At 33.6% G+C, this 18548-nt stretch overlaps 2 protein-coding genes across 2 annotated transcripts; both read right to left on the bottom strand.

Annotated features, from left to right (window-relative positions):
• Positions 1-524: 524 nt before the first annotated feature.
• Positions 525-10584, bottom strand: LOC124848169 (K(+) efflux antiporter 5). The gene is made up of 20 exons (XM_088112343.1): positions 10337-10584; positions 8728-8771; positions 8433-8500; positions 8226-8310; positions 8062-8123; positions 7396-7471; positions 7163-7237; positions 6530-6601; positions 6242-6325; positions 6082-6150; positions 5895-5972; positions 5688-5776; positions 5050-5146; positions 4918-4971; positions 4541-4636; positions 3783-3971; positions 3624-3701; positions 1847-1891; positions 1677-1772; positions 525-959 (listed from the first exon to the last, which is right to left on the bottom strand). The coding sequence occupies exons 1-20, from the start codon at positions 10569-10571 to the stop codon at positions 921-923; spliced, it is 1731 nt and encodes a 576-aa protein (XP_087968469.1). The 5' UTR covers positions 10572-10584; the 3' UTR covers positions 525-920.
• A 1358-nt stretch (positions 10585-11942) lies between these two features.
• Positions 11943-16643, bottom strand: LOC148199729 (uncharacterized). The gene is made up of 18 exons (XM_088112768.1): positions 16528-16643; positions 14801-14939; positions 14628-14699; positions 14474-14545; positions 14302-14373; positions 14145-14216; positions 13864-13935; positions 13650-13721; positions 13459-13530; positions 13303-13371; positions 13071-13142; positions 12894-12965; positions 12748-12819; positions 12599-12670; positions 12442-12513; positions 12260-12331; positions 12090-12161; positions 11943-12018 (listed from the first exon to the last, which is right to left on the bottom strand). The coding sequence occupies exons 1-18, from the start codon at positions 16580-16582 to the stop codon at positions 11943-11945; spliced, it is 1347 nt and encodes a 448-aa protein (XP_087968894.1). The 5' UTR covers positions 16583-16643.
• Between the last annotated feature and the right edge of the window lie 1905 nt (positions 16644-18548).

The following is an 18548-nucleotide window of genomic DNA, read 5'->3' as shown; positions in this document are numbered from 1 at the left end:
AATGTAAATAAAATATACTTTATGTTGTTAGTCCACCCAATTAAAAAATGTGATTAAAGTTCATCTTTCTTTTCGACTGTAACACTAATTTAATTTATTAGTAAATAAAGCTTCAATTACAACAAAATCCAAACAAAATTAAAATTAAAGTTATTTTGTACACCCTTTATCTTCTTAATTGAATGAATTTTAATTAAAAATAAATCTCAATTAATATTATATATCATAATTTCAAATTTATCGATCATGATCCTGTCTGTGTACACTCGTAAATAAAAAATATGTGCTTTTACACTGATTAAAAATATAATTATTTATTAACATTTACTTTATTTATATTAAAAATAACTTGATTTTCTAAATTTCTCTTAATTACATAGGAGATGCTACCCGGATTTGAACAAGACATCAAATAACTTCGAATTAATTAAAATTTATTTAATTTTTCGTCCATCAAACATAAGCATTTTTCATATTTACGTTCAGAAAGTAATTGAAGATCATAAATTCATAGTTCTGGTATATTTATTGATCGAGATCTTCATTAAATGCTCCTTACGTGTTACAGAAGAGTGTTGGTGGAATCAATCTTTAAAAAGTTACAGCGTGAATTCTTTTCTAATTTTATAGCAACTAAAGGAAACCAGCGTATGATGTGATAGGATTAGCGTAAGCAATCAGAATGGCCTACAATTCCCTATATACATTGCTCAATGAATACAAAAAATCATATGCCTATATACACAAGATCTTCCATTAACTATCAATGGAAGAACTGAATATGCTGACTGTTTCATGTGAAGATCACCATGGACTTGCAACAGAAACAGAGTAAGGAAATCCTGTTTTCTCTAGCCACCAAAAAGTAGATAATTGCCTCCAATATACTAATTGACTCTATGCCATGGAAACTCGAAGACTCATAACATTCTGCTTGCTTCATTCACAGATACTTTCCCCTGTTATTATAAGAATAAAGGACAGGTCATGTTGTTTGTTATACCATCTATGATCTTTAGGACGTGCAGAGAATCCTTGGTTTTCCATTATTGATGTAAAGATGGAGCCAAGGATACTGAATTTAATAGAAAATAGAGATAATGTATATCATGATGAAATATGGCATTCAAGAAAATAGTGTAGCCTTATTCTTGAAGTGGAATAACACCGAACTAAAAAAGCTAAGAGAAAAAAAAATCTAGCAGGAATATGCCAGTAGTTACGATAAAGAGTGTTTGTCTTGAAAGTAATAGCATAATATGTGACCTTCAGAAGAAAAAAAATTATGTCACGAAAGCACACAATAGGAAGCAAATGGTAGGAAATATCTAGTAAAGCATTCATCCCCAATCAACTTACAGTAACTATGAATCATATGTAGAAGGATTTTAACCCTTCAAGTTAGTGATATGATCTGTGATTGACAAATATCATATTGAACTAGTAATGTTGACCCCCAAAAAAGCTTTATTTGATTTAGAATCATAAACCCACTAAAAAAAATTGCAGTCAATGATGAATGGTAAAGTGATGATTCGATGCAAATTCAAAATGTAGTATCACTTTTATAACCAGCGCAAATAAGGTTTCTGAAGCACCCTATTTGTTTATGAGAGAAAACAGTTATCTGATCATATATACGAGGCCATCAAAAAGGGAGAAATAAAGAGAGACACCTCAATTTGTGTTGTACTTTCAGAGGGGAACCAGTGCATGAGAACACCGAGATTCATGACAGCAGGTATCAATTTAAACAAAAGTGGAGTTGTAACCTGTATTTAATCAACGATAAGTTTAAATAATTCAAAGGAAGGAACGTATGACACAGCTAGGTGAATGAAATTACCAGACTGAGAGCCGTTGTCCCTAGAAGAAGAAGATACATTTTCCCCTAAAATATTATAATCAGTGGTCAGCAAGAGATAAGGATAGAACAGAGGGAAATTACATAAATCAATGGAAACAATCAAGTAAAGGTATCATGGAGGTGTAACTAATTTTTTCAATTAAACTGTAAATTTTTTGGGTTGATCGTAGAACAGTGGAAAACCCGAGGTATTTTTTCAGTGTAACTTGGGATGAACCTTGGGGAGAGATTTCACTAATACTTTTGGCCCACAAAAAGAATATTTGTGTTAGGCAATTTACGTAATGCACTGGAACTATAGCGAACTTTCCTATAGAGAAATGCTAAAATCATACTCTTAATACCTTGTTATTGGGTGATGTGATATCCAAACAAGTTCCAGAAAATGAGAGTTCTGTTAATTATTTAGTAGGCAGCACTCCATTTTCAATATACATTTTAAGTGTGTTGAAAAGATAATGTCAAGAGTGTGTTACTAGCACTTACATATCACACAATATATAGTTTACTCCTCTCTTTCCCACGTGAAATCCATTATTTTTAAAACCAGCAGATTTTATTTCTATTTGCAGCCATTGAGAGAAGTACACCAATGACAAACCCTCTTTATTAGGGACGACAATGAGGCATGGCAGGTGTAGGATTGACAGTCCCATTTCCATCTTCACAGTAAAAAATTATACCATAGTCAACAGGTATGAGATTTTTGACCCATCTCCATCTCTATTGATGGAGCACGGGTATACCCATCCCTGCACTTGTCCTCGACCCTAAACTATTTTGAATATTAATTAAATAATTCTTTTACAAAAAGTAAAAACATAAAATAAAAATATCAAATGTGTGCCTTAAAAATAAGTTACGAAATTGACTAAAAAAGAGTTCATATAAGGTTTTCTTTTTTAAACAACCTAATAAATTAAAAGTGTTTTAGTAATTTAAAACATGGACTAGTATGGAAACGGGTATGCGGACGGGTATATATGTACATAATCCATCCCCTCCCCATACCTAATTTAAAAAATTGAGTATTACCCATACCCATAGCCAATCAATAAGGGGATTCTCTATCAAAATTGGTACAAGTTCAGATAATACCCGAAGAGACAGGTTCATTTGCCATCCCTACTCTTTATGTTGATGTTCCTTGCATTATCTATCTACTTAGCAAACAGAAAACCATCATTTACGTTTCCCCCATTTTTCTGTAGTTGCATTTTAGGTTTGACATTTAGATTACACCAAACCTTTGCTTGTCTGCTTACTTATTCCATGAACTAACTCACTAATTGGAAACTATCCTTTGCAAATTGGCAAGGTACATAAAAAAGTCCAGGATACATTCTTTAATGATACGCCACTAGATGAAAAATGTCTCCATTGAACAATAACAAGAAATCATGGGTTAACTCCACACCTTGACTTGACCCAACGTTTTCCCATTTATTTGGATCCCTCTTCTATGGTTCCGACGTAGGATGTTCATTTCCAAAGTCGGAGGCTTCTTCACTCAAATTCTAAAACATTTTAACTATTGTCAAAAATCAGAATGCCGTATCCATGCCCATTCATCTTTATTTGTTTCATAATTAACATTGTAGATCAGATGTAACATACTATGTCTCCATACGTGCAAGGTCAATAGCTAACATCTGTTCAGTTCAAAATTTCTCACAGAAGGGGTGGGAAAATCATCTGACATTATTGTCAAACAATACCACTAAAGAGGGGGGAGAGAGAGAGAGAGAGCAAAAACCTCAACAAGGTGAAGATTTGAAGCACGACTCAGGAGGACAAAAGCAAATTCACCTATTTGGGCAAGCGAGATACCAACCTAAACAGCCATTCAACGTGACATAAGAAACTGTCTATAGTTAATCAATATATCATCCAACAAGCTGACTTATTGACTTACAATAAATGCCGTCTTAAGGCTATAACCAAAGGCCTTGGTGACTATAGCAACAACAGCAGTTTTAACGACTACAACCAGAATAACAGATGCCAGCAGGATATCCACATGGTTCCAAAGGAATTGCACGTGTATAAGCATTCCAATACTCGAGAGAAAGAGAGCTGCAAATAGGTTACGAATTGGTTCCACCTACAAAAGAGAACTTCTAATTTAATCAATAACTGAGAATAGTTCATAATTCAAAAGCAGTAAATTATCCCCAAATACATCATTTGTATGTATTTTCATAGGAAACAGAAAAGTGAGAAAAAGAAGTACAACTAGGAGGTTAAAACGAATCTTTCAAAGTCTATATACAAAGGGTGGGGAAAACAAAGTACAAAAGCAATAAGGCTGCCTGATGTGTCACATATTAAAGATATCAGCTCCCTTAAAAATAACATGAGCTGAGTACAAAAAAACACAAAAGTGAAACTGAGCACCTAGAAGTGTGGGAGAAAAGAAACATCCCAAAACATTTTGGAAGAGGCATGCCCAGTGTTCCAAAATTGGGATAATAGAAAAAACCAATCCTTGTAACACATGGTATTTGCAAGACAAAAGATGATACAATAATAGACTATGTGAAGTGCAGCCCAAGTGATCCAAAGATAAACGTATCTAAGACTAAAGAATATGAATAATTATTAGAAAGTACTTCATGTATGCAAAGCAAAATAAGTCTGACACAAGTCAGAAGTTATCAGCATGAGTAGTACCTGGTCCAAAGTATGTTGACCGAAGTCTGTTGTGGAAATCATAACACCAGCCATAAATGAACCCAGCTCAAGACTAAGGCCTAGCTTATCACTGCACTGGAAAGATATTATAAAAATTTAGCAAAATGTACATCATCATTGCTAATGTTTAACTAATAGGCTGCATAATGGGTCTAAATCCCTTTTTTAAGAAGGAAGCCTGGACCCCCATCCAGGAATCCGTACATGCATAAAAAATATTCTTCATTCCAAAAATAACATGCATGGCATTGCAGTCTAGCATACATCTGTTTCAAAAAGAGTGCACAACTTATGGATAAAAGAAGCAACAAAATGATAAGGAATCAGTAACAGCAATCAGCATTTGTTTTTCTTACCCATGCAGATAACAAGCAGAAAGCAACAGCAGCAAGCTGATAAAGTTCATTAGTCTGGAGAGCAGAAAAATAATTCATGAGTTGCTAATAGTGCTAGCAAGGCAATAGCAAATAAAAATGTTATAGCCTAACCTGAGATGATAGCCGCATCATAAGTTTAAGAAACCGAGGAACAAATGACCATGACAATATGGATGTAGCAGTGATGTACAAAGACAACACTAGCAGCCTGAAATTCAAAGTGGTTAGATAATTAGATCCTATCCCGATGACGGTATGCTGAATTTAAGGTCAATTGCACCTCCCCAGAAAGAAAACCTATATTTCAATAAAACTGAATTTTTGTGGTCACTCTCTTTACAAAAATAAAAAATCATGATGCATCATACCAGCACTCTGTTTCCAGAAGTCTACCCACAGAAAAGTTACAGTTCAACCACAAACTATGGTCTCCCGTTGTTATGTTTTATCTAGTTTAGAAGACAAATTCCAATATATCTTGGTAATATTCATGTAAAGCTCAAAAAATGACTACAAGCCATATTCCTAAATTGTAAGATCTTGGAGCTTGCTTACATTAATTTGGATAACAACTTCAGGAAGGTAATTGCATGCAGTATATATTAAAGTAGAAAGGTGTAGATTTAGCAACACTACGCAGTCCAATTGGCTTGCACTGACTGAAGTTGTTAGTGATCACTAAGCAAAAAGGGAGTTTATGAAAAAGAACAGTGAAATCAGAGTGAGAAAGTGTAGATGGAAAGACTTACAGTCTCCCCATTGACATTATTCCTTGCAAAAGGCCACTGTTACCACCCAAAACTGGGAGCAAAGCAAATAGTAAACCCACTGCACAATCCTGATATATAACAAGTGGTAGAGGAAAGATTGATATGCAATATAAGTCTAACTTAAGAGCATATTACTTTATGAAAAGCTAACGAGCTTAACATTTAAAACACCAACTAGAAAGATACCTGAAAAATAAGAGTCCCAATTGTAATTTGAACATGAAGAGCATTACTACTATTTCGCTCCACCAAAAACTTCACCACCTGGAAATAGGTAAAAAAAAAAAATAGCGAACCATGCTTAGAATCAACTAGAAACCACTGATAACAAAATATTTACAGTATGTTTCTGGGAAATGGTGTAAAAACATACTACTGCTGTTGATGACATGGACAGAAAGGAACCCACAAAAACACCCTCAGACAATGAGGCTCCAAATAACTGCAAACCAAATGCACAATAATATTTATTGAAAAAAACTTGTAAATCCTTAATTCCATTGAAGAAAAAATCAGACAAGTCAGCACCATACCATGGAAAGAATGCCACACATGAACATAAAAATGACAATTTGAAGTAGTCCTCCAAGAACAGCAACAGCCCCCACAGCTTTTAACTTCATGCATAAAAAGTTTAAAATAAGAAAATGGAAACAGAAAAGCTTTAGTAATACACAAGCCCAAATAAAAAACCTTAGAAGGGATAATAATACATTTCTTTACAAACTTAAAATATGGTTTGAGATTTAGTAAGAATAGAGTTATAGCAAGAAATTAGATAAAAGTGAGAAAGAAGTTTTTGCAAGACAAGAATAACAAACCTTTGCCAAGGAAAATTCCAGCCCCAAAGCAAAGAGAAGAAACACTACACCAAATTGTGCAACAGTCTCAACCTGCATAAAAGTGACAAGAAAAATAAGGATATCAGGTGCAAAATGACTGAGTAAAAGCATAAAAACAATTAACAGCTTAAGTTGATGTTTCAAGTTAATGTAGTGGAAACTTATGATGATCATGATATGTGCACATATGAAGAAACCTAGATCTGAAGGTCAAGATTGTACACGCAAAAGTGATTTTTAACCACCACTACAATAAGTGAGGCACAAGTTTTATAAAGATTGATCAGATTGGAAACTCAACATTTGCCCAAGAACCCTTAGAATTTAGATTTAAGCCTAAATTAACTTCACAAAATTGGCTTGTTAGGTGAGAGTTGTCCCCCCACTTATATACTCTACTTTGAATTTATCTTTAGTCAATGAGACAAGTGTTTTTTAATACACTTCCTCCCATCCAACACCATCTTGAAATTTGGATTTAAATGAACTCAATCTCATAAAACCTGCATGTAAATGAAGAGTTGCCACCCCTACTTTGACACTATTTCTAATATATGTCGAACTTGAGTTTTTCCCAGTAAGAATGGTATTGAGTCACTTAGAACAACACACCTGCACCATTTCACTAATAAATTTCAAACCGCCAGGTCCAATAAGTGAGCCTGCAAGAAGATAGCCCACGATAACCTACATGTTTTAAGAAAAATACATGAAATCCAACATTGTAGAAAGATTTCCAGTCAAATAAATTACTTAATATCCCCAAAATATAATTTAAATATGAAAATCATCTACTGCATAAAGGACATTAAATGTCACAACGAGAAATAGTAACAATCACATACCGGTTGTCCCAAACAAGAAAAGACAATCCCAGCAATAGCTGCTGAAACTATTACAACCACCAAATCTGATATTAGCCTGCATAAGCGTGCAGTTGTTCAAAGGTTGACAAAGTCTCATAATAGAACAAACTGACGAAACCACAAATTTCAAGAACTACAAAACACAAAGGATCACAATCTAATATTATAAAAACTTCATAACTATAATCTTGTTGAAAAAAAATTGGATACTCATTGGAAAGTAAGTTATCCTTCACTCTAAAAGCCATTGATACCTGGCAACTGTATTTTGAGCACACAAAAATAACTTGAAAGTATTTGGTGAAAAAGCCTTGCGCAAGAAAAAAAAACCTAAACCCAATTACTTTTTCACATGAAGAAAGAGAAAAGAACAAAAAGGGGTATTGCAGGAAGATTCATCTGACATTTTCACAATTATACCTTCCAATGAACACAGCTTCGCTCTTAACACTAATACATCATTAAAATAACACATTCCATAATCCAGAAGTGCTGAATTATGAACATAAATCAGCCCAGATACAGAACATTTAGTCTAGACTTAAAGCAATTTCTTAACACAATCCTATTCTTAGATTAGTCAATCAAGCTGATAAAGAATTCCCTGAGCAGTAATTGCAAGGATAAAAGTCATAACATATACACCTCAAATCCACTTGAAGCACAGGATATTTGGATTTCTTGTTAGACATGACGAAGACATTGTCCTGTCATGCAATAGCATAAACAAGTAAGGAGGTTGAAACAAAAATAAAGGTAGTTTAACATCATATTGAAGAACACCAGAGGAGTAAGGCCTTTTAGCACACCTTTTTATCGATCAAAGTTGTCACATCATCGGAATCTTCATTTTCCAGTGAGAACACATCCTGAAACTGAAATGCTCTCGTAGCACTACAGTAAATGATCATTTAAAAAAGATAATGTGTCATTGTGTATGCAATCGGGATTACATGATTACATCTAATAATTCATTATAAGATGCAACTGAGAAACTACATTGGACAAGACCATACTTTCCCTCATGTGTATCATTTCTCTTTGATTTCTCATGAGTAATTTTAGCTACAGTCTCCAATACAGCCTGCAAAAAGAAGACCAGATGCTCAAAACTCATCTTTACATTAAAAAGAAGAGTGGGATAACAGATATATAGACTCATGTCATGTAACTTCTCAAGCAATGTTTGAAACTGAATTTGATGTACATTTAGTCCTACTCATTTTATACACACACAATGAAACATCAACTTGTTATCAGCTGAATAATCCAATTCAACACAACTATTGAGACCCAGAGTATAGGACCTACCTGCTGATCTGCTACACTGCTATTGAAGCTGCTTTTGTCAGATTCTGTTAAAGATGAAAAAAACAGTGAGAATAGCAGACAACCTACTAAAAAAACTCAATGAGCTTCAGATCTATAAATTGATTTGTGACAGCTGAATCTAGTATTTCATTTCACAAGCAAAATCTGAAAAATAAATTACAATACAGCATCATTTACACTATATTTAATCAATAACAAATCATCCATGCTGACATCCATAATAAAACCACAAAAAAGACAGATAAATTGTAGCAGTATAGCAATTGTTATGCAGTGTTAAAGCTTATAAGAATAAATGCAGATCTTATCAATTCCATACCAGTACTAATGCACCCATTAAAAACATTTTAATGTACATGAAGCATCCATTTTTTATTTTTTTCAAACAAGGTTTTAGCTTTAGACTAAGCATGAGGTACTGAGGGGGAAAATGAGATTTTTTATGCATCTCTCAACATGAACCCCAAACACATCTCTTGACAAGAACAGTTCAACCCCCACACCATGATTTACTGCTAATTTCACAAACATAGAACAATACTGTTTTCCTTCAAACCTTGTCATCGATTCAGAATATATAGATGCTATAAGTACTCATTGTGCAACAGCGAGAATTATAACACCCCATCACTCCACCATCATTGGGCAACAAAGAACAAGAGGGAAAGCAAACCAGTTGATATGCAGTTTCACTTTACCCCACCTACTTATAATCTCACGATGAAAAGAATACAAACACCCAGCCCAGAAATGCCAGAACGGTGAAGATCGAGAAGGAGGTGAATTGTCTGAGTAAATCCCCCTCCACACCAATCTCCACTGCACATGCTCACTCACCTCTTCCATAAGAAGCTCCAAGCCTAGAACCCCGTCAACCATAAATCTACCTAGAAGGTTATAATGCTCCATATTTACTTCTAGCAACCCGTTCACTACTTTACAACTACCCAGCTAGCGAACCAGACTATCCAGCCGATCGAGCAAAATACCCAAGTACACTTGCCAATCCCAAATTGCATTCCAACCAACCCTAGACAACCAGACAAGATAACACGCCTCAGTTTAACGCTTACCACCAGACTACCTCAAAATCCCCTGGGGGACCCAAGTCCACCAGAATAAAGAAAACCTAGAACCTTCTCACTTGTGGTTAAAGCACGAAAAGCATCACCTTCCCCTGACAAATGAGAATGGCACCATCCACACCACCCTCTGAAATATCCTGCGCACTGTAGATGTGATCCTCCCTCCATCACACTAGGTCAAGCATTACAGGACTAGCCGGGATTCTTTTTAGAACAAAAGTCTATTTGTGCAATTTCGCTTAATAAAAGAATCATCTCGTGTATTCATCCCACAACTTTGGCCTCCTGGGCCAAGGTTCTCTTTCTTCCAAGCTATAATAAGACTACACATACACTACAGTTCGTATTTGTCTTTAAGACTCTCCAGCAAGTAGCATGTTCTGTTCTCTAACACAAACACCGAGTTACTTCCTCCCCAACAAAACAAACAAATTAAAAAAAGAAACGGAACTTTAAACTACACCGCAAAATTACATTTTGTTTAGAAAATGGGAAAACAAAACCTTCTGGTTGGTCATTCTCAGAAAACTCCTTCTCGAGAACGCGATCGAACATCTTGGCCAAGGTGTTGTTGGATTCGGGTGACGTCAAATTGGCTATGTTTCCGTAGAACCTCTCGCGCGTTTCCTTGTCCGATCTGGCCGCGCTGCAAACCCTAGCGCAGATCGCGAGGCACATAACGCAGCACCAGAGCCCAAAAGCCCGCCGCTCCTTCGGGCCGAGAGTCGCCGTCGTCATTGTCGTTCGGTGGCGAAACTTCGGGTCGGGTCGGGCCAAAAAAAGGGTTTCGCGCAGAAGTGGGCACAAGGAGAAGGAAATGGAAAGGAAGCGAATGAATGCAGAGTGGGAAAACGGTTTTCTCTGTTTTCAGAAGAAGCTTGTTACACTTCTCGTTAGTTCCATTTGCATTATCGTGGTTGGTATTGTTGTTATTGTGAATGCGTCAATGCAACTTCGCTCGTTTTTTCCTTTATTGGGGTTTTGCGTAATTTCATTAATCTTTTACGGGAATAAATATCTAAATTTTTTATATTTGTTATTTTAGTAAAAAATAAATATTTTCACACCATTAAATAATTATAAGTGTTTTACAGTGTTTACATATTTTATCATGTATAATATGAAAAAAGTTTAATTTTCCAGGTGGGTTTCTATAATTTATTATTTTGAGCTAAACACCTTAAAAATATTGTTTTTATTTTTTATTTTTTTGGTAGCTTTCTATTTTCTTTCCCCTCACTTTTTCATGTCCAAGTTTAGTTAGTTGGAAGGAAGAAACCTTTACGTTTTGTGTTTTAAAAGATTTGGTGGTAGTTGAGTCACTTTTATTTGGTGGTGCAACTAATGTGGTGGCCTGTTGCTTTTGGAAGAAAATTGTACTATTATTATTATTATTAATTATCAGATCTCTAGATTATGAATTATTACATAATAGCATAATATTCAACGTGAACTAAATATTAAACTACAAAATCAAGGATTTGCCGATAATATCGACAATGTTCCACTTCAAATTGGCCTAAAAGTCATAGCAAAACAGTAGTGTGAAACCCAATACAAGATGAAAGAATTTAACCACTATTTTTACTTTATCAATGTATGTTTATTGTTAAGTTCTTAAGTTCTAATGATTTTCATACAAAGATTTTGAAATCTCACAAGAAAATAAGTTTCAAATGTCACATGGCATGTTCAGCACTTTGCAGTGTTATTTTTGTTGAGAGCTACGTATTGCGGTGCATTGATGACAATTTATGACTAACGATTAGGACATTTTAATTCTTGTCTTCTTCGTTAACTACCTATTTTACTGTTTTGGTAATTTAACAATGTCACTTTTGTTTTTGTTTCTCTATGTGGTTGAGTGGTCACATGTTCATTCATGATTTTTCTTCACAAGAAAAGAAGTGTGACAAGAATATGTGTATTTGTGTCCATTCAAATGCTACGTGTTCTAGAACACAGGAGTGTGGCGTCCACAAGTTCAGGAACACGTGTCACCAGATTCGATCCTCTTTCTCTTATCTCATCNTGGAAATATCACTGCTACATTAACAAGAGAAACTCAAAGTATAAGGTAGATCAAATTGTTTAGAAGCAGCATTTGTCTTACAAAGTTAGAAGATGCTCAAGATAACCAACAGACCCTGGAACATGCCCTGAAAAATTATTGCTAGATAGATCTCTAAAAAAAAAAAAAAAGAATCAGCATATATAGCAATTTTGTTAGGTTAGATATAGTTTCATGGAACTTACAACGTATCGAGATTTATTATGTGGCCTAATTCAACAGGTATACTCCCTTTGAAATTGTTTGCAGAAAGGTTTCTGGCAATCCAACAAAACTTTCTCATCATATTAATAAATTGAGAAGTAATCCACTAAAAAAGATGAAAGAAGTCTAAACACAGTAAGATGAAACATACAAGTAAGTCAAGCTCTGCAGGCTGCTAAAGCTCAAAGGAATTGAACCACTTAAATGATTTCCATGCACATTACTGCAAAAGTAAACAAATGATTAGACAATATTCCAAGCTAAGGTAATGAAAAAATAAAGAATCTTCAAAAGCATTCCACAAAATTTGAAACTAGAGCTTAGAATTCTTACAACTTATTCAAGGCCGTACAGGAGCTAATGTTAAGTGGAATAGATCCTTCAAGATGATTATTGGCAAGATTCCTGGATGACATTAACTGATAAACATTAACTCACCACACCAAATTGAGAAATGCAATGACAATAAGACAGAAAGATCTAAACTCACAATTCAAACAAGTGTTCGAGCTTCCCAAGTTCATCCGGAATTTGGCCAACTAGTTTATTGTCATTCAATTGCCTGTAAAAACAAATCTTCTTTTAACTTCATGAAAAAAGCAGGACATAATGAAGACAATAAATTGGAGATCAACTCACAGGTAGCTTAGTCTTGACATATTGCCAAGTTCTGGAGGTATTGATCCAGTGATCATGTTTCCATGAAGGTACCTAAATTATAGAAGAAAAAACTGAGACAAATAATTACTAATAGAAGTTATTACTCTGTGTGTGATTATACTTACAGCTTGCCAGTAAAAGACAGATTGCCTAGTATGGGAGGGATAGGTCCTATCAGCTCATTCTCACTCAAATCCCTGCCGCAATGTGATAATACAGATTATACACGATTCATCAGTGAACCAAAATTATTTTCAGAAATGTAAAATCAAACAACATATGTTCAGTATTAATATACTTACAAAATAGCAAGGGCTTGCATTAAACCAATGACTTCCGGAATCTTACCAGTTAGTCTATTTCCTTGAAGTGACCTGGGAAGACAAGTCCCAACGATTCATGCATTATATACAATTCAAGGATACATGATGACACAAACAAATCCACAAGCAGGTGATAGAAGATATTGAGAACATAATCTGATATCCCAACAAAACAATAGTAACAAGTTCACTGCTTGAAGGAAATACTTACAAAGTAGCTACTTGAAGAAATCCGATATTATAGGGAATCTCCCCAGAAATCTGGTTATATGACAGATCCCTGAAATTCATTCAAAGAGGTTAAGTCACAATTTGGACAAAAACCAACTATAATGCAGCAACTAAAAGCTCCATAGAAGTAACATACAGGATTTCAAAATTTGTGCAGTTTCCAATGCTGTCAGGTATCGTGCCAGTCAAATTATTGCCTCTCACATCACTGAGAAGTCAGGTAAAACAGAACAAAAATAACAAAGTTAATAAACCAAAGATTAAAAGGATGTTTAGAAGGCAAGAAAAGAAAAAGAGAAACCTCATTGAAAGTGTTCGAATACTCACAAATACCACAAACCAGTTAATTGACAGATATCAGGCGACAGAGTTCCACTCAACATGTTCCCTCGCAACCCACTATCTCATGGTTTTATATATGAACAGTACAAAACCATGTAAGCTTTCGACCATTATTTATAAAATACAGTTGCGTAGTATAAGAAGTAACAAGAAACATGTAATAGCTGAAAATATAAAGAAAGACTAAAGAAGAACTCACAGGTACTGCAGGACTTCATTCCAGTAGAGTAGCCTTGGAATCTCACCAGTGAGTCTATTTCGTGCAAGATCGCTGAAAACATAACCATACAATTGTTAGAACATTGTGAAAAGCTCCAGTCATGCAGTTATAGCATCGTAACATAGCGAATTGTTAACTATCACAAGACTCACATTGGATCATACATTTAATTTCTATAGCGAATTGTTAACTATCACAAGACTCACATTGGATCATACATTTGATTTCTATACGGCAAAGATGACAAAGTGGGAACTTACAGAGTCTTCAAGTTAGGAATTTGGGTTAAAGTTGAAGGGATAGGACCAGTCAACTGATTACTCTTTAAATTCCTGCATTCACGAGCTCAACTCAGGACTTGTAGTAGAATGAAAGCCAATGCAAAACATTGAATACAAATTCTAATTTCAATCTTACAGAAACACAAGCTGCTTCAGTTTTGATATGGAGAAAGGTATATCACCATATAGCAGATTATCAGACAAATCCCTTCCAATTAAAATGAAGGAAAGAAATGTGATCAGCATTTGCATCATGGAAATTTCGACAATGTGAAAAAACAGAAACAAGACCATAACATGGTTCATACAGATGAATAAGTGCAGCACAGTTCCCAATTTCATCCGGAATTTGACCAGTGAGTTTATTCCCCTGCAGGTCTCTGTCAATGCCAGAAGTGCATGATTAAGTTAAATGTAAAAAAAAAGGGTGTCATCAAATCAATCAAAATATATGATATTTACATGGATTGCAAGTTTCCTAAGTCACCAATGGCCGGTGATATCTCCCCACCAAGGTTCAAGCTTGACAAGTTTCTTTAGAAACAAGAAGAAGCATTGTAAGTTGTTTAATCTTAGAAAATGTAGCTAATCAGAGAGATTAATGCAACTGAAAAGTTCAGAGATAGAAGACTAACAGAGAGAGAACAGTAAGGCTGACATTGTCACACAAGACTCCACTCCAGGAGCAGAAGTCGTCACTATGCAAATCATCCCAATCATGCAGAACATCTGCTACATTGCTGAATGAAGCCTTAATCTTCATCAATGCTTGTCCTACATACATTTTCACGTGCATGAAAATTCAAGCACAACATAACCTTATGGATGTAAAATGAATCAGTTATATTACTTGAACACTAAAATAATTGAAACATTATATGACTCTATATGCAACTATCTTCATCTCTCTTGCTTTCTGTCTTCTTCATGTACATGTATCTCAAAAATACACAACAAAATCAAAACGGACACCTTTTTGTTTCCCCACATTGATCTTCAAAAGACATTTTCCACAATCAATATAAAGTAACTTACAATCCATTCTTAAGTAATTTCCAACATAATATTATGTCAAATCTTCCCATGTATAGATTGTAATTAGAACATAGCTTAGAAACATTAATTGGCTATGAAAAAACATTAATTAAAAACAGGAACAAATAAAAAAAGTAGGTTCAAAACCTGCTTAATATTCTTCGCCATATACGGGCCCACTTGGAAATTTAAACTAATGAAAATAAGACAAATAAAGATACAGACACTACAGTAAAAATGTTAAAGAATTCAAGTAGTTTACCCGTATCTCAGCAAATGAAAAAAAAGAGTGAAAGAGATAAAAGGGACTGGTAAATTAAATGATTATCATTTACAGATTCAGGTTTGGGTAACTAATTATGAGGACTCGAATTTTTTTAGTTTAAGTTACAGTTAAAGCTACATAACAAGATAACAAGGGCAGAAATTAGTATTTAATATATGCCAACATAAAAGTACAGCACTTAACCAAAAATACAACAATGAAAAATTAAATGCATAATTGAACACTTGATCATTTGTTTAGTTGTTACTTTATTGAATATTAACTTTTTATATTTTTCACCTCAAACTAATAGAATTAAAAAAAAAAAACTTGCCTTTTGCTCAAAAGGCATGAAAAAAAAATGCATTTGTTACATTCAATTCAAAGAACACTCGGCGGTTAATAGTTAACTCAAAAAGCACTGAGTTTAGTTCTGAAAAGAAACAAAATCAATAAATCAAAGCAAAATATACGCCTCAAAGCTTTCAACCTTAAACAAAGTTATGCTAAGTCGCCAAAAAAATCACCAGACACCTATGAAACAGAAGCCATAAGTAAAGCACAGTAAACATGAACAGTGGGGAAAAAACACCAAATTTCTCATTAAGCACCAAATCACAAAAAAATAAAAATAAACACTACTGAAAAAAGAACTGTTCTTTACAATTTAAAACTGTTGCTCCTTTGTCTATTTTCTGCAAAAAAACAAAGAAATATTTAAAACAAGGTTTAGTTATCATTTTGTCTTATACTTGTACAATATCCACATTAAAACAACAAATGAAATTATAAAAAACCATCAATAAAAATAAAATTTGAATCAAACACCACCGAAAACAAGTGAACTCACTCAATCACTCACTCACTAGTCACTCTGCAATCACTCCATTCCTCAAGGAAACACCAAGAAACCGACCAAGCTTACAGTTTTTAATCGTCCAACATAAACCAAACATGATCCTCGTACACACCCACATGCACGGACGCAAGAGAAAGTCTTGTTTTCTCTCTGGGCCATGCAAAGGAAACAAATGAACGAAAAGAGTGAGAGTGCACACAAACCTTCACCACTGAGAGGAGATGCAAAGGGAGAGATAAGAAGCAGCAGGAGCTCCATTGCGAGGAGAAGCAACAGAAAGTGGTTTCTGAGCTCGCGAAGAAAAGACAAGACACCTTTCATTGGAAAAGAAGTGAGAGAAGGGAAAAAGAGACGAAGATGGAAGAGAGTGAAAGTGAATAACTAACTATGATGAAGAATGGGATAAGGGCATGTTTGGGTTTTGAGAGAAGAAGTCACAGAAAAGGGAGAGTGGTAGAGTAGAGTGCAGACGTTTGGCGTGAAGTGAAGGGAAAAACATAAATGGGTTTTATGAAGAGAGAGAATGAAGAAACATAAATGGTAGCCGTCATTCTAGTCTATCGGACTCTACACACAAAACAATACCATTGCCATTGCCATTGCCAATGCCAATGTAGTACTTCTGCTAAATCATACCATAACACTGTTTCACGCGCTTCTCTTCCACCTTCTCAAACTTCCTCTGTTGGATTCTATTTCCATTTTTTTTTCACCATTTTCAAAGAATAAATCACCACTTTTGGTTTTTCAAAGAATCTACCAACCAGTGACCATTAAAAAACTAACCTTTGTCTTAAATTTTACAGATAGGTTATAAGTAAAATATGCTGTTTAAAAACTATTTTCTTTTATATAAAAAGTCATATAAAAAAACTAATTTTTTTTATATATTTCAAAAGCCATATTCAATTCAATTACAAGAATATAAAACTCTACACTGAGCTCTATGCTCTTAAAAAGATTATTTTTTTTTTAATTTTTCTAAACATATTTTTAGTACTTCTTTATCCTCATTAAATATGAGTTTTAATTTTTGTTCAATGTATTAAAATTAACAAAATTTACCATTCACTTATTATACTATGTATTTTCATATTCCGTGAGCATTTACAGAATTTATATATAAATTTATGAGAAACTTTATTTAACAATTTTTATGAAAAAAATAGAAAAAATCACTAATAATGTGGGTATGTAAACAAAAGTAATGAGTTGGGGTTTATGAATTTAACTATATGTTAAACTTTGTTAGAGAAAAATATATGAAAATTTAAATCAGTGTCAAATAATTATATTTTATACCTCATAAAGAAGAGGACGAGATATTAATTGATAAATGAATCTAAGTCATTATGTATTATTAGTGAAGATGAAAGTACTAACTCAAATCAGAATTTTGAATGTTACTGTACAAAAGTTCTATAAATAATTAAATAAAATGATGTTATGAATGATAGTAGCAAAATAGGAAAAAACAAAACCAAAATGATTTGGTTATAATTAACAGTAAAAGGTTTAACTATACTTCAATGATGGGATTTGGATAAAGGTTTTGGTCTTTTTCTCTTCAACATTTTTTGTTTTCTTTTATCAATAAGAGAAAAATTAGTAATTTTTTAACACAATTTAAACATATTATATTGTAGGTATAATAACTGCATTATGAGTCATAAAGATGTTTAATAATTAAAAGTTTGATTACATTATAAAAGACAGAGAAAGTTGGTGGCGCGTGCCACAGTTCTGACACAAGTATAGAGAGGGTGATAGAGATAAGAATTTATAACTATAGAAGAAACATTTATTAATATCTTTACAAGTTTGGATTAACTAAAACAGTTAATGTTTAATAACTGTTTGTTACTACAATCATTTTTTTTAAATTTTATCTCAATATTTTTAATTTTTTTAATTTAGATAGTGTTACTACATTGATTGACATTGGAAAAATATACTTTTTTTTTAAGTATGAATAAGGTCGAATTTTAATGTACAGAGATAATACAAATACCATCTTCTAAATAATTGTTTTAAGGTTAAACTAAACGTAAAATTATTTTTTATACAAAACTAAAATTATTTAAAATATATAGTCTAATTTATTCGAACTATCTATGTGACAAAATTTGGTTGAATTACTCATAAATATTTAATCTCATAGTTTAGATTTACTTTTAGAAATCAATTTATTTAATATTACAAATAGTATGAGATTAAAAATAGA

This window comes from Vigna umbellata, chromosome 4 (assembly GCF_029865625.1).
Source record: "Vigna umbellata cultivar VRB3 chromosome 4, Vumbellata_1.0, whole genome shotgun sequence".
Taxonomy (NCBI): domain Eukaryota; kingdom Viridiplantae; phylum Streptophyta; class Magnoliopsida; order Fabales; family Fabaceae; genus Vigna; species Vigna umbellata.
The sequence above is the reverse complement of the archived record's forward strand: the minus strand, read 5'-3'. Positions and strand labels throughout refer to the sequence as shown.